The sequence below is a fragment of the Myxine glutinosa genome, chromosome 1, assembly GCF_964187855.1.
Source record: "Myxine glutinosa chromosome 1, kmMyxGlut1.1, whole genome shotgun sequence".
Lineage (NCBI taxonomy): Eukaryota > Metazoa > Chordata > Myxini > Myxiniformes > Myxinidae > Myxine > Myxine glutinosa.
In genome coordinates, this window is record NC_136261.1 from 385,525,927 (window position 1) to 385,551,779 (window position 25,853).

General features: G+C 41.7%; 1 protein-coding gene across 3 annotated transcripts in view; it reads left to right on the forward strand.

Annotated features, from left to right (window-relative positions):
- Positions 1-18,650, forward strand: part of LOC137411429 (E3 ubiquitin/ISG15 ligase TRIM25-like) — a 90,878-nt gene extending 72,228 nt beyond the window's left edge. For all 3 annotated transcript variants that reach the window (XM_078770258.1, XM_078770260.1, XM_078770259.1), the window contains 4 exons: positions 4,320-4,342; positions 7,422-7,549; positions 10,579-10,638; positions 17,972-18,650. In XM_078770258.1, the coding sequence (XP_078626384.1) occupies positions 4,320-4,342; positions 7,422-7,549; positions 10,579-10,638; positions 17,972-18,519 (759 nt within the window). In that variant the 3' untranslated portion in view covers positions 18,520-18,650. The remainder of the gene's footprint in view (positions 1-4,319; positions 4,343-7,421; positions 7,550-10,578; positions 10,639-17,971) is intronic.
- The last annotated feature ends 7,203 nt before the right edge of the window (positions 18,651-25,853 follow it).

A 25,853-nucleotide genomic window follows, 5' to 3' on the forward strand; every position in this document is an offset into this window, starting at 1 on the left:
TAATAATAATAGCAAATGGACATAAAATCATTTCTTAATAGTACCAAGCTAACCCCAGGGGTCAAAAATATCGTTATTTTTTACTCCAGCACCCTTAGTCGAATGATGTTTATGAAATTTTATCAAGGGCCGTCACAGGGACGGTGCTTCCAATCTGCGAAAGTTTCAGAAAGATTGGCTGAGCGGTTTGGCCTGTCGGTGAGCGGACAGAAACAAACAAACAACCAAGAAGGCGGTATGCCTGACAGGTATGATGAAAATCGAGAGAACCTTGACCTTTGAACATGGTCATTTTGACGACATCTTTCCCACCAGTGGCTCAGGAAGAATTTCTATCAATGAAATTGATTTATCCTCAAATTTTCAATTTGCTTTGCCGCCCACCATGTCTAGCTACACCAAACATTAAGCGCGATAGAGCCCAAAATGTGTTTTATGCAAATGACGTCACTGTCACCTTCGCGCGTGTGTGTGTGTGTGTGTGTGTGTGTGTGTGTGTGTGTGTGTGTGTGTGTGTGTGTGTGTGTGTGTGTGTGTGTGTGTGTGTGTGTGTGTATGGATATATGTATAATACACACACATAGCTACACCATTGGCACCCTTGCACTTTTTTCAAATAACTCACAATTTTCTCTAAAAATAAGCTGAAATTGACGAAAGTATTTGGTCTCCACAATTCTTTACTTCACTGTTAATATTACAGAACCTTTGTTTTTCATTCAGAATTTAACATATCCTTTAAATCAGAAAATATATAGAAATGTCATCGATAAAATTATTGACACCCTCGACTTAATATTTGGTAGCACAAGCTTTGGACAAAATGACTGCAGTCAAGGCTTCCTATAGCCATGAATGAGCTTCCTACATCTCTCTACTGGCAGTTTGGCCCACTCTTATTGTGCAAACTGCTCCAGTTCTTCCAGATTTGAAAGGTGCCTTTTCCCAACTGCTGTTTTCAGATCTCCCCACAGGTGTTCAATGGGATTTCGATCTGGACTCATTGCAGGCCATTTCAGAACATTCCAGCGTTTTGTTTTGAACCATTCCTGGATGCTTTTTGAAGTGTGTTTGGGGTCATTGTCCTGCTGCAAGATCCATGACCTTTGACAGAGACCCAGCTTTCTGACACTGGGTTGAACATTGCGCTCCATAATACCTTGGTAATATCCTGATTTGAAGATGCCATGCACACATTCCAGGCACCCAGTGCCAGAGGCAGCACAGCAACCCCAAAACATCACTGAACCTCCTCCAGGTTTGACTGAAGGGAAGATGTTCTTTTCTTTGATGGCTTCATTTTGTTTTTTGTAAACATAGAGATGATGTGCTTTACCAAAAAGCTCTAATTTGGTCTCAATTTGTACACAGGACATTCTCCCAGAAGGATTTTGGTTTGTTCAGGTGTGTTTTGGAAAATTTCAGTCTGGCTTTCTTATGCCTCTCTCTCAGCAGTGGGGTCATCCTGGGTCTCCAACCATGGAATCCCCCTGTCATTGAGTTGGTGACAGATGGTGCGAGTTGAAACTGTCGTACCTTCTGTCTGAAGGTCAGCTTGAATCTGTTTGGCAGTTGATCGAGGTGCTTTCTCCACCATTTTAACAATCCTTTGCTGCAAACTTCGATCAAGTTTTCTCTTGTGGCCACATCCAGGGAGGTTGGCCATAGTGCCATGGGCCTTAAACGTCACGATAACATTGCGTACGGTGGACACAGGAACATCAAGGTCTCTGGAGATGGAATTGCAGCCTTGAGATTGTCCATGCTTGGCTGCAATCTTGTGTCTGACCTCCTCAGACAATTCTCTGGTTTTCTTTCTTTTCTCCATGCTCATTGCGGTACACACTGTGACACAAAACAGCAGAATGACTTCTTTTCTCTATTCAAACTGGGTGAATGAGTGATTTTTATTTTGCAGGCACCTGCATCTCACCATAGGGGAGTTCAATTCCAAAGTAAAGGAGAAACACCTGCTTAAAATCTAGTTATTTCTAACAACTTCTAAAAGGTGCCAATAATATTGTCTGGGCCATTTTAGGATTTCTTTGTGGAATGCACTAAGATTTAGTAATTTACAGACTTGGCATTTAATATGGAATATTTTTTTTGTGGGGGTGAACTTACTTTTCAAGATGTCTTAGAACCAAAAGTTCATTGGAATTATGTTGAAATTATTCTAGATTTTGTTAATGTCACCTTTAAAAGAAACAAAAACCACATTTGACATTTTGAAACAAATAAATTGATCCTTGAAAGTGATGTGAACTGATATCGAACTCAATTTATGGACAGTACTGTGTTAAACTTCTGTACGTTTTCCAGAAGTATCTCGTTATTTTGCACATTAGCCAAATTTTCTTTTAACAAAAACAAAAGTTAAATTACGACTGGGATTACGGACAGTAAAATTACAGTTCAGTACTTTGTGTAACCCCCACGAGCATTCAGGAGAGCATGTACACGTTGAGGCATGCTGTTCACGAGATTTGCCAAGGTTTGGACAGGAATTGCTTGCCATGCAGTGACAATAGCCTGCTGCAATTCACGCACAGAGGTCGGCTGCTGGTCCAAGTGGTCGATTTGACGCGTTAATTCTGCCCACAAGTTCTCTATCAGATTCATATCCGGGGACATGGCAGGCCACTCCATATGCTCTACACCACGGTCAGCAAGAAAGTGTTGGATCATGCGAGCACGATGAGGCCGTGCATTGTCATCTTGGAAGACAAAGTTTCCTCAAAAGGCTGCACGAGCAAATGGAAGCAATGTTTCTTCCAGAATGGCCCTGTACTTGAACTGGTTCAGGTTTCCATTCAGAACAACCAGGTCAGTTTTGCCCCCTGCATGAAAAGCAGCCCAAACGGTCACCCCACCACCTCCAGCTTGGACTCTTGGCACTATACAATCTTCGTTGTAGGCTTCATGCACTTGTCTTGCGCACTCGGACGTGGCCATCTTGACGATAGACCAGAAATCTAGACTCGTCACTGAAGATCAAGTGATTCCAGTGTCCTGGCTGCCATTGACGGTGCTCTCTGGCCCACTGCAATCGGTGCTGTCGGTGTTGTCTGGTCAGGCGTGGCTTTCTCCGGGGACGCCTGGCACGATAGCCTGCTTGAACTAGTCGTTGGTTGACTGGCCTTCTGGATACAGGCACATTTGTCAGTTGCTGCCACTCAGCCCTAAGCCGATTAGCTGACTTGGTACGGCCATTGCGGACTAACCGGTGCAGCTGGCGATCATTCCTCCTTGTGGTTCTGCGGGGGCGTCCTGGCCTCGGTATTGGAGTAGGGACACCCATCTGAGCATTTCGTTTCAGGATCTTTGACACCTGAACTTGAGTGATGCCATACTGCCGAGGAATAGCACGCTGTTTCGTGCCGTAATTTCGTAAAGCCACCACTCCATGACAAACAGCATTGTCGAGTTGACGGACCATCTCCAGAGGACGCGGCAATAACTTTTGGAGACGTGCAGCAGTTGTTTTCCACTAATACAGAACGCAACAACCCTTGTATACCCGACTGTGAAGTCAATCATCAAATGCACCTGTCCGTACATTTTGCCACGCCACCTGTGATATAATCCTGTTGTTGACTTCTTGCTGCGACAGACAATCGGTGACATGGTTCTTTTAACAAATAAATCACCAAAGTGTAAAAGAAACTCACCAGATTGATATACTGAGTTAAGAAAGTAAACCCAAGTCAAGAAAAAAAAAATATTCCATATTAAATGCCAAGTCTGTATAGTATGTGGATACTAAAATATTTTTTTAATTTCAACAATTTTCTGGAAGAAATGGTGCATTCTTTGAAAAAAAACTGGAAGGGTGCCAATATTTTTGGCCACGGCAGTACTTGTGAATCGTCCATTTCACAAGTGACAGACAGATAAGGGTGAAAACATAGCCTATGTCTACCTTTGGTGGTGGTGGTGGTGATCATAGATTGATTGGACTGCTATCCATGATTGAAACCTGAAGTTTTTACTTTAACTTCATTTATATCTGGTTCTTGAATTTTTGGACATTCTGTGCAAGCCTGTTTGTTGAAAAGTTTCAGATACCTTCAAGAAAATATATCAGAAACTTTCATTTTTGTGCAACTCGCATGTCCTTGGTGCTCCATGGCTCGTGCCCACCCATATAAAAAGGGCTCGGCAGTTTTAATGTCAAAACCCCAGAGTACACTTGATGCAAACATTCACAAGAAAACTACTCTGATGTTTGTGGTACTAAACGGATTTACATTTGATTAAAACAGATTAACAGATCCAGATAGCTGATGCTGATCTTTGTTTATTTTCTACCTTTACAGGGTTACAAAGATTTACTGCACAGGTAAGACTACAGAGGAGTCCTTCAGGTGTTTCATCATCTCCGTTTTATGTTTTAAACACAAAATGGATATTTTAATCACTCACCACGTAATTGTACTTTACTGCCAATGTTTTTTAAAATAATAATCTCAACCTCAACAAAGATGTTCCCATGATGATTCTTTCCCTTTATGCTGGAGAGTCAGTGAGTGTTGAAGGTAGGATGTGATGTTCAAGTTGATACATTTTGTGCGTTTCCATATCCAGCTCCATCATTCCTTCTTGCTATTTTAACTTTAAGTCTTGTCGCGTGCATGCGCGCGCACACACACACACACACACACACACACACACACACACACACACACACACACACACACACACACACACACACGATACTCGGCCCATCATGCCTCGACCTTGTCCTAAATTCTACAACTGAATCTAAATAAGGTAACACAATTCATGGAAGGGGTGGGAGTGAGGATGGGAAACACACAGACAGGGTACTATCAAGGAGAGAGAAGGAATGGGAAGAGGGGAGTGGAATGATTGAGTGGAGAGGAAGGAATCCAGAAACATATGAGATATTATCCTTCACAACACTTGATGTAAAACGTCATTTCCATAATTTTGTTTTTAATTCACACTAACACTATACATACAGGTCGCAATAACCAGTCCCAACCTCCGACCTTTCTTTCAATGTACCTGTACCTCTCTTCCCCTTTGGTTGTGAGTACCTATCCAATGCTATTTTCACTATCGATTGTCCCTCATACCACTTTATCCAAGGAAAGCCATTTTTGTCCCCCGTCGCACCGCAGAGCGAAAGGGGGACTATGGTTTTCCCCTCGTATGTCCGTCCGTGCGTGCGTGCGTGCATGCGTGCATGCGTGCATAAGCGAAGGACCGCATTCGAATTTGGTGTGTGGGTGCAACCCACGTCAAAATCCAAGATGGTCGCCGCCATGTATGGCTGACGCCATGTATGTCTGAACCTTGTGAGCGGAATATCTTGAAAAATAAGCGAAGTACCAACTTCTAATTTGGTGTGTGGGTGTATCTAGGTATAAGGAAGAACTGTTGTGGAAAACCAATCAGGTCCTCACAACTTTAGTCCAACTGGTGGTTTAATTCCATTTTAGATCATGACATCATTCTGTAATACAGGAAATGCAATAGGGATAAGATGTGGCATCACATGGGACCATTCATAACATTCAATGCAAGCAAGCTTAATATTCTATGCTGGCGTACCGTTAGCGAGTCTACCAGATGTAACTTGTCACAGGAGAAGTCTCGGAGCACCGTCCGCAGCAGCGGGTCTTATAGTCGCGCCCCTAGCGGTGTCAATGAGCAGCGAGCATCACCCTGGGTTCAGTACGAATACGATTTCACGACAAGAACGCTATTGAAAATTGGGTTGCCACGTCAAAATCCAAGATGGCCGCCGCCATGTATGTCTGAACCTTGTGAGATGAATATCTTGAAAAATAAGCGAAGTACCAACTTCTAATATGGTGTGTGGGTGTATCTAGGCATCTATATAATAATAGCGTAAGGACTCGACTTTGTTATCCCTTTTACGCCGCACCCAGTGACCCGATGCCCACGGCACTAATAGTTTTACAATCTACGAACCGCGCTCTTTGTTTATCACGTACAGCCGTACTCGAAAAATCTGAATTAGCCGACGTTGGGGCCCAAAACCATCCCATTAACTGCCGATACGACGCCATATTATTGGCGTCTGCTGGGTGAAGGCGAAGCAACCCGTCCGCTGATTGGACAGTCGAAGGCGACAGCAAGCCGTCCACTGAGTGGACAATCCTGAGCATGCATTTGTGCCGGTGTCGTCGATCGCGGTGTACGCTAACCTCATCAGGTGGGTTTACCATAATTTCTTCTAACTGCGCTCTTTGTTTATCACGTACAGCCATACTCGTAAAATCTGAATTAGTCGACTTTGGGGCCCAAAAGCATCCGATTAACTGCCGATACGACGCCATCCTCCCTTCCGTGGATGTTCCACGGGTTTCGGCTAGTAAGGAAGAACGCTATTGAAAATTGGCTCGCCACGTCAAAATCCAAGATGGCCACCGCCATGTATGTCTGAACCTTGAGCTGAATATCTTGAAAAATAAGCGAAGTACCAACTTCTAATCTGGTTTGTGGGTGTATCTTGGCATAAGGAAGAACGCTATTGAAAATTGGGTCGCCACGTCAAAATCCAAGATGGCCACCACCATATATATGTCTGAACCCTGTGAGCGAAATATCTTGAAAAATAAATGAACTACTAAAGTCTAATCTGGTGGGTGGGTGTATCTACGCACAAGGAAGAACGCTATTGAAAATTGGGTCGCCACATCAAAATCCAAGATGGCCGCCGCCATGTATGTCTGAACCTTGTGAGCGGAATATCTTTAAAAACAAACGAACTACTAACTTCTAATCTGGTGTGTGGGTGTATCTATGCATAAGGGAGAACGCTATTGAAAATTGGGTCGCCACGTCAAAATCCAAGATGGCCGCCTTGCGTCTTCCACTTTGTCAACTCGCATCACTTCACCGATGGGGGACCTAGGCGTAATGCTTGTGTACCTGGAAACACCCCCCTGCATTGCTTCCTTCCATCCAAAATCCCTAATTAATGTATTAATGTTTTTTTTTTTGTTTTTTTTTTAAAGCCCTTTAATACCAACTCTCTTGATCCACGAACAAGCCCACCCACCCCCTTTTTAATACACATGAAATTCCTCTAGATTTCTGAAACTGTATTATCCCAACTGTTGTCTACACCTGGTATATAGGCCTGTAGAGATGAGACCCCATCTCCAGAGAACCCGCCTCCCCGTCCTCACGTCCCGCTCCCCCCTTCTTTTCTTCCCTTCTCATCCCCAATTCGTACTGTTGTCCCTTCGCACTAGAAATGTCTCTCACACTATGACAGGCTTTGACAGCCCTTCCGTTTTGGGGAGAAGGAGGGCGGGGGAGGGGGCAGAATAAAAATAGGACAAATTTACCCATGTGAAGACGGCTTGACTACCCTCAACATATCTCCTCCTTCAGTGATTGTTTCTCTCTTCCTTACTCAGGCTGGAGTCCAGGACACATTTTACAACCACAGAACCTGCACCACACAGATTTCTGGGCTTCCCTGTGGTGGAGCAGAATGCGGACTCGCTCATCCAGCTCAATGAGAATCTTCTGAAAGAGATCCAGAGTAAGTCACAAAATTAGTCTGCTAGTCAGAAATTGACATGATTTGTGAAAAAGGAATATATTATGGAAATTAAACCTGAACATTATTAGAAATGTACAGCAAAAAGTGAGTGAGAAAGCCAGGATTGGAAGAGGATGGGAAGAAATATGTTAAAGGTCTAAGATGGAAATGGTGGAGAACCAAAATTAATTAGGAGTGTGTCAAAACGCTCATTTATAACAACCAATAACCAATCCAAATTAACAGTTGAAAAACACCTTCTATAATCTATATCGATCGTAAACCAGTAGAGTTTTTGCCAAATCTCAACAAGTATAAAATATTATGTTGATTGTTAATTTCTTGTGTTTACAATGAGCAAACCTTTTGTGTTTGAGTTTATGGATCTTCCAGATATTTTAATTGACTAAAATATTGAGTTATCCTCATGCATGTATGCCAAAACCAATCGTATTGCTTCTCTGATATGAAATACATTTGTGGGAATGAAGAAACAATTTCTCACCTTGCGTTCAAATTTATCGTCTGTTTGAACGCTGCACACCGAACATGGTTGTACCTACTCGTTAATTAAAACCATTCCATTTTCAGTCTTGTTTCGCTTCAACACAAAATGCAGAAACGTTACAATTTTTATCCTTACTCATTTCTATTGTGCGTGCGTGCGCACATATGATTGCGCACGCACGCACGCACACACACACACACACACACACACACACACACACACACACACACACACACACACACACACACACACACACACACTGTTCCCTCAAGTATCCAAAGTAAACAGACCTCCCAGTTTCATCCTTGTTAAGATTATCAAGATCAGTTTTGTGGTCTTTCTTTGAATCTTTCCTCTGTTGAGCATCATCTAGCTTCTAGCAAGTACCTCTCATATCTTGCTTCCTTCGGAGCCCCGAATTGGTTCATGATGTTCTCGTTAATCCTTTCAACATTTCGAATTGCAGCCTTCACTCACGATTCTGCTTCAAAGGAGGAGTCTGTGTCTATTTCAACATCACCACACCTGTTGTAAGCCTTGTGGACCTTGAATCTCCAAACGTTGATGGCATCTGGCTTAAGATTTGTTTCCTGACCATCACTATTTTCCCTTGGTGGTGTTTGAACTATACGTAAAAAATGAAAGTGTCTGGCACTCTGTGAAAAGCAATATTTGGGCATTTTCTACTCGTTTGGAGTCTGAGACTCCATCTACATCTCGTTTAATCACAGCCACCTCTTTAAATTCAGATTTGGACAAGATTTCCCAGTGAGGAAAATGTAATCAGGCTATGTTTAACGCTTCTCAAACTCAATTTATTCTCCTCTCAACTCTCCAATATCCTTTGAAAGCTCCACAATTACACCATGTCATACAATAAACCTACTAGATATTACCCTAACCGTAAAATTTATCTTTGAATCCACACAATACACAAATAGCTAAATCTGCCTCGAAGAAACTGAGAGTCCTGTTCAGATGTTGAAGATTCTTCTCTCAACAGTTGCTTCAACTATATAAACGATTGATTCATCCTTGTATAGAGAACTGCTCTCACATCTGGGGAGGTTCTCCCCAGATGTGAGATAGACAAAGATGTGAGATCGACTCCACATACTTACTGGACAGAATTGAATAAAATGTAATCCGACTTATCAACTCTCCTAATCTGACCTCAAAACTCGACCCGCTCAAATTACGCTGCAAAGTTGGCTCTCTTTCTCTTTTCTACAGATATTACTTCGGCTTCTGCTCCCAATAACTTGCTGCTTGTATACCTCCGCCATTAGCGAGACCATTGGGATACTCAACAAGCCACTACATCACAACATTATTGTGTGGCCATTGGCAACTCAAGGGTGGATTGTTATGATGTTTGTTTCTTCCCCTCCACTGCCAAACTCTGGAACTCTTTACCTTCTCATGTGTTTCCAAACACTTATGGCCTTAACCTTTCAAAAAGCAGATTTTTTTTACTTTCTCAAAAACTCTAAGACTGTTTTATCTTTCTTTTCTTTTCTATATATGTAGTTCTTTTATTTGGGCCTGTCCCCAATGAGGACTATAGAGTCCATGACTGGAGCCTTCAACATATAAATACATAAATAAATATTAGCTGTTAAGCTCAGCATTGATTACATCATCTGGAGAGGGACGCGGCTTCCGTGTCGAGAGAGGGACGCGGCTTCCGTGTCGAGAGAGGGACGCGGCTTCCGTGTCGAGAGAGGGACGCGGCTTCCGTGTCGAGAGAGGGGCGCGGCTTCCGTGTCAAGAGGGGGACGCGGCTTCCGTGTCGAGAGGGGGACGCGGCTTCCGTGTCGAGGGGGGGCGTGGCTCCTGTGTCGAGGGGGGGCGTGGCTCCTGTGTCGAGGGGGGGCGTGGCTCCTGTTTCGGGGGGACCGGGACACGGCCCCCGTGTCGAGGGGGGGACGCGGCCCCCGTGTCGAGGGGGGGGCAGGATGCGGCCCCCACGTCGAGAGAGGGACGTGGCTCCCGTGTTCTAAAAGGCAACATTACAAGTCTTTGACAGTGCATGTGTAATATGTTTAATACAGACAGAGTGCAGATTATAAAAGTAGAAACGTCCTGAATGCATTCTGCAGGTTATATTTTCATGGGTTGCTTAAATTGGATCTTAACTTTTATTTATCATGAACCCTACCACGTGTCTAAACATGATCGGAAATCACCAAACGGTGTAGCCAATTTTGTTAAAATTTGAGCAATTTTTTTTTCGAGAATCATGAAGAAAGAAGCTTTACATGTAATGCAAGAGGTACTGTATATGAGGAGATGGTGTTCTACTTTTTCAAAATGGACAAAGTGATGCATAATACAGGATTTGTAAGTAGGATCTGACCATTTCGAAAATATCCTCATGGAGGCGCACCTTTCATGTAATTTAATAACCCAGCTGCAGTAGTACAAGAGAATGACATCCATCTTTGTTATAATACGATAACTTGTATTTAACCATTCCAATTGAATTTTAATTGAACTAATCGTTCATTAATCTCCACAGAAGAGTTGGTGAAGCATGTGCAAATGACTGACCTGGAGTGCAGCACCCTGAAAAGTCTTTGTAAGTGAAGGGGATGGTGGAAGGGAGGATGGTAAACATGGTGGAGATGTGGAAGAATGAGGTTTAATAAGAATGAATGAAAATATCCTGATGTACATCTGTCTTTCTTTGATTCTTCTCCTCCATCTTTCCACTTACCTGACTTTTCCATTTCCATCTGTCCCTCTTATTTATTTATTTCATTCATCTTTAGTCCCATATCATGATTGGCATCATCACTCTCTTCCTTATGTTATCTCGTCCACTGTTTTGCAAAAGACCATCAGCCGCGTGCCTTCTCGTGGCTGATGGACTTTTGCCAAAACGTTTCTCAAAAATGGCACGTAAAACACCCTAAATGGCTCCAACGAGGGTATTACAAGCTTTTAAATGATCGAGATAACAGCAGTGCAATGTCTGACATGTCAGTTTCATGGGGAGAGGGACTTCAGAGAATAATATCTCACAGGGTATGATATAAGAAGCAAAGCTGAACAGAATCTCCACAGACCAATGCACACAGTAGGTTGAAGTTGATCCGTCGTGATCAGAAAAGAAGGTGAGTCACTGAACCTTCCCATGTTCGCATACAGAAGAGCCCCGATTCCTCATTCACTGTGTATTTCAGTTTTCAAATGATTTGCAATGCTTAAAACTTCACGTCACAACTGCAGAGAACACATCACTTCCTTTCTCTCCTCATTTTGTATCTACTACCTTCCGTTCTGAAAACGGTCCTTTTATTTTCCTCCTTGGTTCTTATTGGTGTTGTTGTTGTTGTTGTGGCTTAACAGGAAATTTTACAGGCAATATAGCCTTCACTGGAGCATATTTACATGAATATACTTGTCCATAACACTCGCCCCCTTCAAGGAAGAAAGTTTGAACAGAGTGAGAACTTTCTTTCCCTTTACACAAAATACAAACAGCAAAAAAAAAAAAAAAAATATATATATATATATATATATATATATATAGTTATATATATAGTTATATTTATATGTATATATATATATTATCTTGGCTCGGCTCGCTTCAATCGCCTCATCCACGCATCGTTACAGAGGCACAGGCTTATTTTAGCTGAGGATAATGACTGTACCTGAGTTGCTGTGTTGTCATGATTTACACCAATCATAATACAAACAATTATTTTGCACAAATTTCTTTGTAGTGTTTGTGATATTACATTTTCATAGGCAATTTAGGTTGAATTTTTTTTATAAAATTCAAAAAAGAACCCCTCAGCACACACATACGTGAGGGGTAGGTGCAGACTGGAAGTTTGGGACAATTACACCTCACCACCAAGTAATTCAAAACACCTCACCACCAAGTAATTCAAAACACCTCACCACCAAGTAATTCAAAACACCTCACCACCAAGTAATTCAAAACACCTCACCACCTAGTAATTCAAAACACCTCACCACCAAGTAATTCAAAACACCTCACCACCAAGTAATTCAAAACACCTCACCACCAAGTAATTTAAAACATCTCACCACCAAGTAATTATAAACACCTCACCACCACTAAATTAAAAACACCTCACCAACACGTAACTAAAAACACCATCACCACGTAATTCAAAACACCTCACCACCACAGAATTCAAAACACCTAACCACCAATACAAGTAAAAAAAAAAACAACCATTGCAACAAGAAATACCTGTCAGTCTTTTGGGTGTGAACAACCATTGCAACAAGAAACACCTGTCACTCTTTTGTGTGTGAACAACCATTGCAACAAGAAACACTGGTCAGTATTTTGTGTGTGAACAACCATTGCAACAAGAAACACCTGTCAGTCTTGTGTGTAAACAACCATTGCAACAAGAAACACCTGTCAGTCTTTTGTGTGTAAACAATCATTGCAACAAGAAACACCTGTCAGTATTTTGTGTGTGAACAACCATTGCAACAAGAAACACCTGTCCGTCTGTGTGTGAACAACCATTGCAACAAGAAACACCTGTCATTCTTTTGTGTGTAAACAACCATTGCAACAAGAAACACCTGTCAGTCTTTTGTGTGTAAACAACCATTGCAACAAGAAACACCCATCAGTCTTTTGTGTGTGAACAACCATTGCAACAAGAAACACCTGTCAGTCTGTGTGTGAACAACCATTGCAACAAGAAACACCGGTCAGTATTTTGTGTGTGAACAACCATTGCAACAAGAAACACCGGTCAGTATTTTGTGTGTGAACAACCATTGCAACAAGAAGCACTGGTCAGTATTTTGTGTGTAAACAATCATTGCAACAAGAAACACCGGTCAGTATTTTGTGTGTAAACAACCATTGCAACAAGAAACACCTGTCAGTATTTTGTCTGTGAACAACCATTGCAACAAGAAACACCTGTCAGTATTTTATGTGTGAACAACCATTGCAACAAGAAACACTGGTCAGTATTTTGTGTGTAAACAACCATTGCAACAAGAAACACCTGTCAGTCTTTTGTGTGTGAACAACCATTGCAACAAGAAACACCTGTCAGTCTTTTGTGTGTAAACAACCATTGCAACAAGAAACACCTGCCAGTCTTTTGGTCCAATGCTAACCTAAAATGGGGAAACTGGACATAAAAAGTGCTATTGTTCTACAATGCTTAAACATATACCGGTATACATAGAAATACAGAAATATAAGCTGACCTTCTGTATTCTTGCCTCGTATTCATATTTTCATCTCAAATCCAAATTACTTGAGTATAATAGGAACAATAACAAATTTGACTTCACTGTTCCAATACTTATGGAGGGCACTGCATAAGCGACACATATCTCTTGGCAATCGTTTTAAGGAAATAACTGCTCTATACGAAGCATTATTATTACCCCCTGAGGAACCATTTCCACAACATCATTAATGTTTCTAAGTGCTACACATTTTACTTAATTGTAAGGTACAATAAATACAGAGCATAACACCGACAATGGCAATCGGTAGAGCACATACCTCCGCCAGGTTGAACAGTTTATGTTTTGTATCCCACTGATAGGCTGGATCTGGATTCGGACTTGAACCAAAATCTAATCGGCTTGTTCTTGTCACCTAACCAACTCATCCACCAAGTTTAGTCACAACTCGTCCATAACTTTTTTAAATATCATGTTATATATCGCTTTTCGTCCAATAACTCAATGGTGAAAAATCACTTGAAAATTAAATAATTCTCGTATCTGAATCCATATTCAGATCTTCACCAAAATCGAATCGATTCTTCCTTGTCACACACCCAACATCTCCACCAAGTTTTGTCCAAATCCGTCCACAACGTTTTGAGATATCCTGCTATTTATTGTTTTTGGCCCCATCTCTCAATGGTGAAGAATCACTTTAAAAATTATACTTGCCATATCCGGATCTTAACCAAAATCTAATCATTTCGTTGTTGTCATATTCACTACCTCTCTGCCAAATTTCGTTCGAATCCGTCCACAACTTTTTGAGATATCTTGTTAACAAACAGACCAATAGACAGACCAACAGACAGACAAACAGCCAGACAAACAGACAGCCAGACCGACAGACAGCCAGACCGACAGACAGCCAGACCGACAGACAGCCAGACCGACAGACAGCCAGACCGACAGACAGCCAGACCGACAGACAGCCAGACCGACAGACAGCCAGACCGACAGACAGCCAGACAGCCAGACCGACAGACAGCCAGACCGACAGACAGCCAGACCGACAGACAGCCAGACCGACAGACAGCCAGACCGACAGCCAGCCAGACCGACAGACAGCCAGCCAGACCGACAGACAGACAGCCAGACCGACAGACAGCCAGACCGACAGACAGCCAGACCGACAGACAGCCAGACCGACAGACAGCCAGACCGACAGACAGCCAGACCGACAGACAGCCAGACAGCCAGACAGCCAGACCGACAGACAGCCAGACCGACAGACAGCCAGACCGACAGACAGCCAGACCGACAGACAGCCAGACCGACAGACAGCCAGACCGACAGACAGCCAGACCGACAGACAGCCAGACCGACAGACAGCCAGACCGACAGACAGCCAGACCGACAGACAGCCAGACCGACCGACAGACCGACAGACACTCATAGAGCGACACTTGGCAAAACAGAACAAAGTAAAATGGCACTCAGTAAAGCATCCTTTTGACCTCAAAAATAATTTGTGGTAGAATTCAGTGACCTGATATGCAAATCCCATTCAAATTTCAAGTGAATCGGATGAAAATAGAGGAATTTAGAAATTTGAAAAAGGTAGTTGACCTTTAGCCTTTGTTGTCCCCCGTCGCACTGCGGAGCGAAAGGGGGACTATGGTTTTCCCCTCTGTCCGTGTGTGTGTGCATGTGTGTGTGCGTGTGTGTGTGCGTAAGCGACGGACCGAATTCTAATTTGGTGTGTGGGTGCAACCCACATCAAAATGCAAGATGGCCACCGCCATGTATGTTTGAATCTTGTGAGTGAAATATCTTGAAAAATAAGCGAAGTACCAACTTCTAATCTGGGGTGTGGGTGTATCTCGGCATAAGGAAGAACGCTGTTGAAAATTGGGTCATCACGTCAAAATCCAAGATGGCCAACACCATATATATGTCTGAAACTTGAGCGAAATATCTTGAAAAATAAACGAACTACTAACTTCTAAGTTGGTGTGTGGGTGTATCTATGCATAAGGGAGAACGCTATTGAAAATTGGGTCGCCATGTCAAAATCCAAGATGGCCGACGTGAGTCTTCCACTTTGTCAACTCACATCACTTCACCGATGGGGGACCTCGGCGTAATGCTTGTTGACCTTGTGACTTATGTTGACCTCAAAAATAGTTGGTGGTTGGTTTCAGTAAGCTGTTATGCAAATCCTATTCACATTTCAAGTCAATCGGATGAAAATTGAGGATTTTAGAAATTTCAAAAAAGTGGTTGACCTTTGGCCTATGTTGACCCTTTGGCCCATACTGATCTCAAAAATAGTTGGTGGTTGAATGGAGTTACTCTGGTTTGGGTGAAAATTTTGATCTCAAAAATAGTTGTTGGTTGAATTCAGTTCGCTGAAATGAAAATCATATTCAAATTTCAAGTCAATCGGATTAAAATTGAGGATTTTAGAAATTTGAAAAAAGTGTTTGACCTTTGGCCTATTGACCTTTTGACCTCAAATATATAGGAATTTGTCGGACCACGAACTCTACCATTTGAAGTTTTTTTGAAGTTTCGGTTTTAAAATTGTGACCTGTAGGCAAGTATAAGTGAGCAGACAGACACACACACACACACACACACACACACACACACACACGCACACACACACACACACGTAAAGATATATTCAAAGTACACCGCCCCCATGCCAAATAATTAAATATCGCCTCAGGCGCACTGCAATACCGCGGTGCAGCTCATAGAGAGTGCATTAGGAGGGAGAGGTGTGCAATAATTGATTGATTAATTGCATAATTAAAATCAATAAAAGATTATCATAAAATATTTTCGTAATCAATTGGCTAATAGCATAACGAAACCACTAGTGCTTCGTCCGAAGATGTATCTTTTAGAAATGTAATTAAATAAGTCATTAATAAAAATTTTCATAATTAATTGATTAATCAATAAATAAAATGAATCGATTAATGATTAATCAATAAATCAAAAATATCCTTTATAGCCACATCACCTGGTCACTGTCATGTCCAAATATTAGCTTCCTAGCTCAAAAGGTGCCTGTGATATTGCCCAGATGAGAAATAAAATAAATAAATAATGAAAATAAATAAATAATAATCATTAAAAAATTAAATAGTTCATCAATTGGCTCATGGAATACATACACCACCACCATTTCATCCGAATCTGTAACTTTCAAAAAAATTATGAATTAAGTCATTCATCGAATAATTAAATAATTAATACATCAATTAATTAATCAATAAATAAAAAATACCCTTTACAGCCAATTCACTTGGTCATTGTCACGTCCAAATATCAGCTCCTGAGATATTGCCCAGAGGATAAATAAAATAAATAAATCATTAATAATGAAAATAAATCGATAATAATCATAAAAAAATTAATAATCAATTCACTAACAGAACACATAAACCTCCACCATTTCATCAGAATCTGTAACTTTAAAAAAAAATGTTAGTCATTAATCGAAAAATTAAATAATTAATTGATTAATTGATTTATCAATAAATCAAAATAGCCTTTGCAGCCAAATCGCTTGGTCATTGGCATGTCCAAATATCAGCTTCCTAACTCAAAAGGTGCCTGAGTTAATGGCCAGAAGAGAAAGGAAATGTCTAAGTACTTAATTAATCGCTAATAATTAAATAACTCATCAATTGATTCATCAAAAAACAAAAAATACCGTTTTTGACAAAGTACTTGCTCACTATTGTGCCGAAATTTCAGCTTCCTCGCTCAAAGGAAGGCTGAGATGTCGCCCGGACAAACAAACAAGAAAACAAGAAAGCAGGAAAGAAAACAACCAGAGTGAAAACTGAGTACTCCTTTTCAGCGTGCGTCATTGCCGAGCCCCCTTCGGTGCCCGGCAATGACGTTATGCAGCACCTGGAGATGGCATAGGAAAGGTGCGGTGCACAACAAACAAACACACAAACAAACAAACACATACAAACCGGAGTGATCAACATACTTACAAACAATTTTTATTTTTTTTGCTAGGTAATGAATCGGAACAGACAGACAGGGGTGAAAACATAACCTTCATCCACCTTCGGTGACGGAGGGAATGAATAAATAATTCTACCTTGTGTGTTGGTAAGGCAGATGGTAAATGTCTCTAAATAATTTGAGGTGGTATTTCTGTGGCGGTGATGGTCGTGTTTATAAATAAATTATTCAATTGCATGTTGGTTGTGAAGATTGGAAAGTATAAATAAACAATATGAAGGTCTGTCATGGAGATGTAAAATTTTATATGAACAAATAAATCAAAGGTCCATCATGGAGATGCAAAAACGTATATAAATAAATAATTTAAAGCTCCATGATGGAGATGGAAAAGTGTATGTAAATAAATAAATAATTAAAAGCTCCATGATGGAGATGGAAAGGTGTATATAAATAAATAATGTAAGTTGTTGGTAATGAAGTAAATAAATAAATAATGTAAGTTGTTGGTAATGAAGTAAATAAATAAATAATTTAAGTTGTTGGTAGTGAAGTAAATAAATAAATAATTGAAGTTGTTGGTGGTGAAGTAAATAATAAAAACAATTGTAATAAAAGTTTTTTGTGACATGTGATTCCCAAAGTTTATAAAAAGAGATTAATGTGTTTGTGTTTCTGTCCGTTTGTCTAATAATGTCCGCGACCCCGTGTCGTGTCTGCAGATGGATGGACCCCGAGTCTGGACCCAAACTCTGCACATCAACTGATCCTGGTCTCCAAGGATTTCAGGATGGCGATTCGAACCGGGACCAACAATCCATACCCGGAACATCCTGATCGGTTTGATCGTTATGCACAAGTTGTTTCCTCTGATTGTTTCTCCTCGGGTCGTCATTACTGGGAGGTCGATGTGAGTTCGAGTAGTTTGTGCAGAATCGGAATCTGTTTAAACTCCATAGGGAGAAAAGGGACATCGGGCAGGTTGGGAATTAATCCCGAGTCTTGGTGTTTACAGAAAGATAAAAAAATATATTCCGCATGGCACAACAATCGATGTACCGACCTGTCCGTGCCGGGGGATCATGGACGGTTTGGGTTCTTCTTGGATTGTGAGGCGGGAGTGTTGACGTGTTTCAGGGACTCACGGGTCCTGCACGTGTTCAGGGGGAACTTCATGGACAACTTCATGGACCCCGTTAAACCCGCTATTGGGGTTTATGACACTGTTGTTGGTTCGGTTGTTGGTTCTGTCCGGTTTTGCTCGTTCTGATTTTGTTCATTCTGTCTGGTTTTTCTCATTTTCATTTAGTTGTTCATTCTATTGACTTTGTACGTTTTGTGTTTTAATCACGAACTGAAGATTATTTTGGTTTCAATTCAATAAAATCATTTCCTTGTTCATGACGATGTGATGACTGATTAATGTTTATATTATAATAACGTTTATATAAGTTCATCATTTATCTTATTTAATGTGAAATGAACTTTAACCCGAACTCTTCACTCTCCTCACGATACGAATTCTTCTTCTTCTTCTTCAAACATGTGTTTCATTCAAAGATAACTTTTTTTACTTGAGTGTAGTAGTAGTAGTAGTAGTAGTAGTAGTAGTAGTACTAGTAGTAGTCGTACTAGTAGTACTAGTAGTAGTAGTAGTTGTAGTAGTAGTGCTTTTGTTAGAAAGGCTATAGAGGTTTGTGTTCAGAGCTCATGAAAGCTCAGGCAAACATAAGTTTCCTGTTTAATGTCACACAACTTCATCTCTGCAAGTCCATGGTTTGAACTGCAGTAGACAAGGTCGAGAATTTTAAAGAGAAAGCACCACTAAAACAGATGGAGAGGTAAAAGAACACCAAAAAACAACAACAAAATAACACATCTATCTATAATTCCAGTAATCTCTGTGTGATGTGTGTGTGTATGTGTGTATGTGTGTATGTGTGTCTGTAACCGCTGTTTCTCGACAACCACGGGTCCGATATACTTGAAACTTGCCAGGTATATTGCTGGGGACCCGAGGATGTGCCTTTTCAAGGTTTGAAATTAATCGGACAAGTAGTTACCGAGCTATGGCGATTTAGCCGTTCGCCGTTCGCTTTGGCGTTGCGAATGGACCAAACCATTTCATGTAAATAGAGGGGGGGGGGGGGGTTCTGTGGTCATTGCGAATGGACCAAACCATTTCATGTAAATAGAGGGGGGGAATTGTCACCGTACTCGCAAGCCGTTCGCTTTGGCTTTGCGAATGGACCAAACCATTTCATGTAAATAGAGGGGGGGGGATATAATTTTAGATATATATATAGTACGGGCATGCCCTAGTCTATCTATAATTCCACTAATCTCTGTGTGTGTGTGTGTGTGTGTCTGTGTGTGTGTATGCGACCGCTGTTTCTCGACAACTACCGGTCGGATATACTTGAAACTTGCCAGGTATATTGCTGGGGACCCGAGGATGTGCCTTTTCAAGGTTTCATATTAATCGGACAAGTAGTTAGCGAGCTATGGCGATTTAGCCGTTCGCCGTTCGCTTTGGCTTTGCGAATGGACCAAACCATTTCATGTAAATAGAGGGGGGGGGGTTCTACCGTACTCGCAAGCCGTTCGCTTTGGCTTTGCGAATGGACCAAACCATTTCATGTAAATAGAGGGGGGGGGGGGGTTCTGTGGTCGTTGCGAATGGACCAAACCATTTCATGTAAATAGAGGGGGGGGATTGTCACCGTACTCGCAAGCCGTTCGCTTTGGCTTTGCGAATGGACCAAACCATTTCATGTAAATAGAGGGGGGGGATATAATTTTAGATATATATATAGTACGGGCATGCCCTAGTATCTATAATTCCACTAATCTCTGTGTGTGTGTGTGTCTGTGTGTGTGTATGCGACCGCTGTTTCTCGACAACTACCGGTCCGATATACTTGAAACTTGCCAGGTATATTGCTGGGGACCCGAGGATGTGCCTTTTCAAGGTTTGAAATTAATCGGACAAGTAGTTAGCGAGCTATGGCGATTTAGCCGTTCGCCGTTCGCTTTGGCTTTGCGAATGGACCAAACCATTTCATGTAAATAGAGGGGGGGGTTCTACCGTACTCGCAAGCCGTTCGCTTTGGCTTTGCGAATGGACCAAACCATTTCATGTAAATAGAGGGGGGGGGTTCTACCGTACTCGCAAGCCGTTCGCTTTGGCTTTGCGAATGGACCAAACCATTTCATGTAAATAGAGGGGGGGGATTGTCACCGTACTCGCAAGCCGTTCGCTTTGGCTTTGCGAATGGACCAAACCATTTCATGTAAATAGAGGGGGGGGGATATAATTTTAGATATATATATAGTACGGGCATGCCCTAGTTTATACAAATAAGAGCAAAGTACCTTCTGGGGAAAACCACAAAGTGCATCATTTATGGTCCAGGTTTCCTTAACCTTTTGAACATTGTTACAATATTCTGCCCCTTAAACCTTTGAACATTGTTTCAATATTCTGCCCCTTAAACTTTTGAACATTGTTTCAATATTCTGCCCCTTCAACTTTTGAACATTGCTACAATATTCTGCCCCTTAAACTTTTGAACATTGTTACAATATTCTTCCCCTTAAACTTTTGAACATTGTTACAATATTCTGCCCATTAAACTTTTGAACATTCTTTCAATATTCTGCCCCTTAAACTTTTGAACATTGTTACAATATTCTGCCCCTTAAACTTTTGAACATTGTTACAATATTCTGCCCCTTAAACTTTTGAACATTGTTACAATATTCTGCCCCTTAAACATTTGAACATTGTTACAATATTCTGCCCCTTAAACTTTTGAACATTGTTACAATATTCTGCCCCTTAAACTTTTGAACATTGTTACAATATTCTGCCCCTTAAACTTTTGAACATTGTTTCAATATTCTGCCCCTTAAACTTTTGAACATTGTTACAATATTCTGCCCCTTAAACTTTTGAACATTGTTACAATATTCTGCCCCTTAAAATTTTGAACATTGTTACAATATTCTGCCCCTTAAACTTTTGAACATTGTTACAATATTCTGCCCCTTAAACTTTTGAACATTGTTACAATATTCTGCCCCTTAAACTTTTGAACATTGTTTCAATATTCTGCCCCTTAAACTTTTGAACATTGTTACAATATTCTGCCCCTTAAACTTTTGAACATTGTTACAATATTCTGCCCCTTAAAATTTTGAACATTGTTACAATATTCTGCCCCTTAAACTTTTGAACATTGTTACAATATTCTGCCCCTTAAACTTTCGAACATTGTTACAATATTCTGCCCCTTAAACTTTTGAACATTGTTACAATATTCTGCCCCTTAAACTTTTGAACATTGTTTCAATATTCTGCCCCTTAAACTTTTGAACATTGTTACAATATTCTGCCCCTTAAACTTTTGAACATTGTTACAATATTCTGCCCCTTAAACTTTTGAACATTGTTACAATATTCTGCCCCTTAAACTTTTGAACATTGATTACAATATTCTGCCCCTTAAACTTTTGAACATTGTTACAATATTCTGCCCCTTAAACTTTTGAACATTGTTACAATATTCTGCCCCTTAAACATTTGAACATTGTTACAATATTGTACCCATTATAATCGGAAACAATGCGTGAGCGTATTAAGCTCCTCAGTCCTACAGAACTGTGTTCCACTACATTCCTCTCGATTTTTGCCTTCCTGGTTTTATACATGTATATTGCCATTTTCCCACAGGCTAAAATAAAGTAAACAAGGAGATCTCGTGACTTGCTTTGTTTCTTTACCGGGTGCCAAATGATAAAAAGTGTTGGAGAGAAGCGAAGACAGAAATAGTGTGGTATGAAGTGTTAAATGTAGCTCCCATAGGAATTTCGTGTTAAAATTATTTTTTTTGCTTTTCTGTATTGAATTGGGGTCAAACTATAGGGAAATGATGGGGTTCAGATTTTCCTGGCCCTGGGTCCCCTTCCGGAGGGCCCTTTACACCGAATGATCCCCCTCTCCCGGGACTAGCTCTGCTTAAAATGAACCTACTTTCATAACCTTAGTCGTTTGAAGTTTGTTAGTTTTATGATGCTGAATCAATTTTTTACACTTTTAAAGTGAAATATGCATTCATTGACCCCCTGTCATGGGGAAGGTCGGGGGGGGGGGCGGTGAGGGGTATTCCATCAATGTTTCCCCGCCCTGTAATAACCCTGCGCTTATCTTGGGCAAGCAAGACATCAACGTGTCTGACATTGAGTTGTTTAGGGGGATTTTTTTTTATGAAGATGAGTGAATAAATGACACGTCCTGAGCGATCTACACAGTGCATCATCAAGGGGATCTACACTTAAACTGAACCGTCTGATGAGAAGATCGAGCGATTTTTGCACAAGACCATATATGAAATAAAGACTGAAAATACCAATCACAATGTACACCTTTATTAATGGGTTTGTTTCACAATGCAAAACCAACAAGGATGAAAAACATGCTTTACAAGAATTGTTGTAAAAATTGGCCATGTACCTTCGGTTTGTCCTTTTTTGATAAACTCAGAATGTTTTAATTTACACAAATACATGGAAATATTAAAAATAAAAATCGAAACCAAGAACGTAATTATTTATCATCCTTGTCCTTATCCACGTCAATCATCATAACATTAAACTGTTTGCCGATTTATTCATCATCCTCATCGTCATCCTCGTGGGTATCATCCTTAATTACGTTTCCACAATCACTGCCATAGCACTTGCAGAGAGAAGTACAGGGAAGTCTTCTTGAAGCAGCTGCACCTACCTTTACACCCTGATTTACCTGCACATTTCGTCAGTTCAATTACAGCTCGAGGGGCGGGAAGGGCGAGACACCTCATTGGTGCATAAACACCTTCCTTAACATTCCAACCATTTTCTTCAATGGGAGGAAGAGCCAGACAGTTGGTAGTGCATGACGTCACGCATGGCAATGCAATTTGCACGTGTGATATGTGGTAAGGCAGCACGAGTAGGAGGTAACATCTCCCTCCAAGTTCTTGGAACAAAACATTTCCCATCTTTTTAAAAATAATGTGCCCTCGGAGGCACCTCTGGTGCTCACCTGGTAGAATAACCAGTATACTGTACTGACGAAAGGTATTTTAAACCAATTTCAATGGTCGCTCGAAGACAGGGCAGCAGGTAGAATCATACGAACATAATCATAAGACTTTAAACAAACAAAAACATACCTATTTTGGGGTCCACTCCCACCCAGTATACCTCCCTTAGTAATACCTTGAACAAACATTTGTACATCACGGGTGGTGAAGGTTGTGGGGACGTTTAATCGAAATTATGTGCGTAGTTTCTGGTAAAAATGAAATACCTATTTTGGGGGTCAAACCTGGCTTCACCTTGACCCCCGGTAAACCCCCTGAGACCTCGATTTTTTTTTAATTGCCTTGAACAAACTTTAGTCACAACACAACAAATATAATTTGTGCCAAATCTGGTCACAATTCGTTCAGCGGTTTAGCAGAAGAAGTTGCAAGTGTTTACAGATGGACGGACGGACGACGCGCCATCGCGTAAGCTCACCTGAACTTTGTTCCAGGTGAGATAAAAAGTATGTATGTCAACGAACGAAGCAACCCCCTCCCCCCTTTACCCCCGCCCCCCCTCCCCCCCAGGTGCCTCGCCTTTGTTGTGCTATTTTATTTTCCACATTTTCGTGTGATCTGCTTTCATTATACGACGCATCACTTCCACATAAATAAATACATCGATATATATTGTTACGGACCGCGGATAAGGTGTTGATTTGCCGAGCGGATGGCGGCCACGGCCCGAACTGTTAACAATGACTAAGACCCGATTCCTTAAACGTGGGCCAAATCGTGCCACAGATATTCAATGGGGAAAAGACAAATGCGACACGGATGTGAAGAAGAGGCAGACAGAAGTAGAAAATACGAATATAATTTATTTCTATTTACAGGACCAAAGAAACCAAGGAAGAAGGAAGGATAATAAAATAAAGCAGAAAGAGGGACGGACCAGAAGGACACAGTGAAACTCTAGCTTAACTAAACAGGCTTAACTTATACCCCAGGACAAGACACACAGAACAAACTCATGTACACAAGAAGGATGGAATGGCAGGGATGGTTTGGGACGGCAGAGGAGGGTCCAGGCAGATGGTAGGCATCGAGGTCCGGCTCCAAGCGCACGCTCCGATCCACGCTTTGGGGTCGAGGCGAAAACCCAGCAAAACAGCCTCGCGTCTCAGCGACCGGCAATAGGGCCTAGAGGGTATCGGCCTATTGCCGCAATACAGGCACCCCCTCATGTTTCTCTCTCTCAGTCTTGCTCAATGGTTCGCTCTCCGTGCTGCCGTGGGGACGTCGTGTGCTTCTTCAGGACTCATCTGCCGTTGCGCGATCTTCGCATGCATATCTCATCCTCAAGCGCCGGTGTGACATGCCCTCCTCGGTTTCGGTACCACCCTCCCCCCGTGCTCTGTGACCTTATATGGCAATGCCATGGGCTTGCCTCCTTATTTGGGCATGGGGCTGAACAGCCCCGTCCCTCGTGGCGCGCCCTGGGCTTGCCTCTTCCCGGCGACCCCGCCCCTCCTGTTCAAACAGAGCACAGAGCACGGAGCACATGGCAATGGCGGCGAATGCAGTTGGCAATCGAGACTTTGTGAATGGGGCTTTGGGAATGAAAGGGGATCTATCTATTTGAATTCGGTGCAATGGAGTGTCAATTAATGGAAGACACGGCCTTAACCTACATAGAATAAGGAAATAAACTACCAACAAGGAGGAAATCTATGATTGGCTAAACGTGATTGTTTATGACCTAATTACGGGACGCACTTTGACCTTTATACACAACTGGAGGAAGGAGGGCAATATTTTTACAATGTACTATACAATAAAAAACAATTTAAAAAAACATTCTCATATCCACAACACTGCACCCTCCTTCTCTCAGGCACGTCCCGGGCCTATTACTTTTACTTTTAGTGTGGCACGTAGGTGTAGTTCCCTCTACATTTAACCTGACCCTGAGTGCGACAGTTTTAAAACATAAATAAATATGTCCCGCTGCTCCATTGCCCCCTGCCTAACAGATTCACGCCCACAGCTAACCGAATTGCGGAATGGTCTTCAAACTATACATTTATGGTGGGGGCGCATTCTTTACAATGACTCTACGTTATTTACAAAATGCAACCCAGGACCTGTGATCGTTCTTTTGGGGGGGGGGGGAGACAGTCTGCCCTGCATCGATGCACCATGAAGCACCCAAAAACGCACCAATACACCCTCAAGCACCAATCGGTGCACAGTCATCACTGTTCAATAAAAATAAAAACAACAAACCCTTGGTGGTGTCTTGCTCTTCGGCCCCCTCCGCTGGCTAATGCTCTCTTCCTGATGTTGTCATCTTCTTTGCTGGCGGCCTATTTGTCATAATAAAAAGCACAGAACGTGTCCATTTTTATTTATGGCCCACAGGGCCGACTATGTGTAGTTCACCTGTGGGGCATCGGTGCCCTGTGACTAAGGTCTGCCAGCAAGATCTCGGGCCTTCATGGCCGGTTCCAGCAGAGGGGCCATGCCCCAA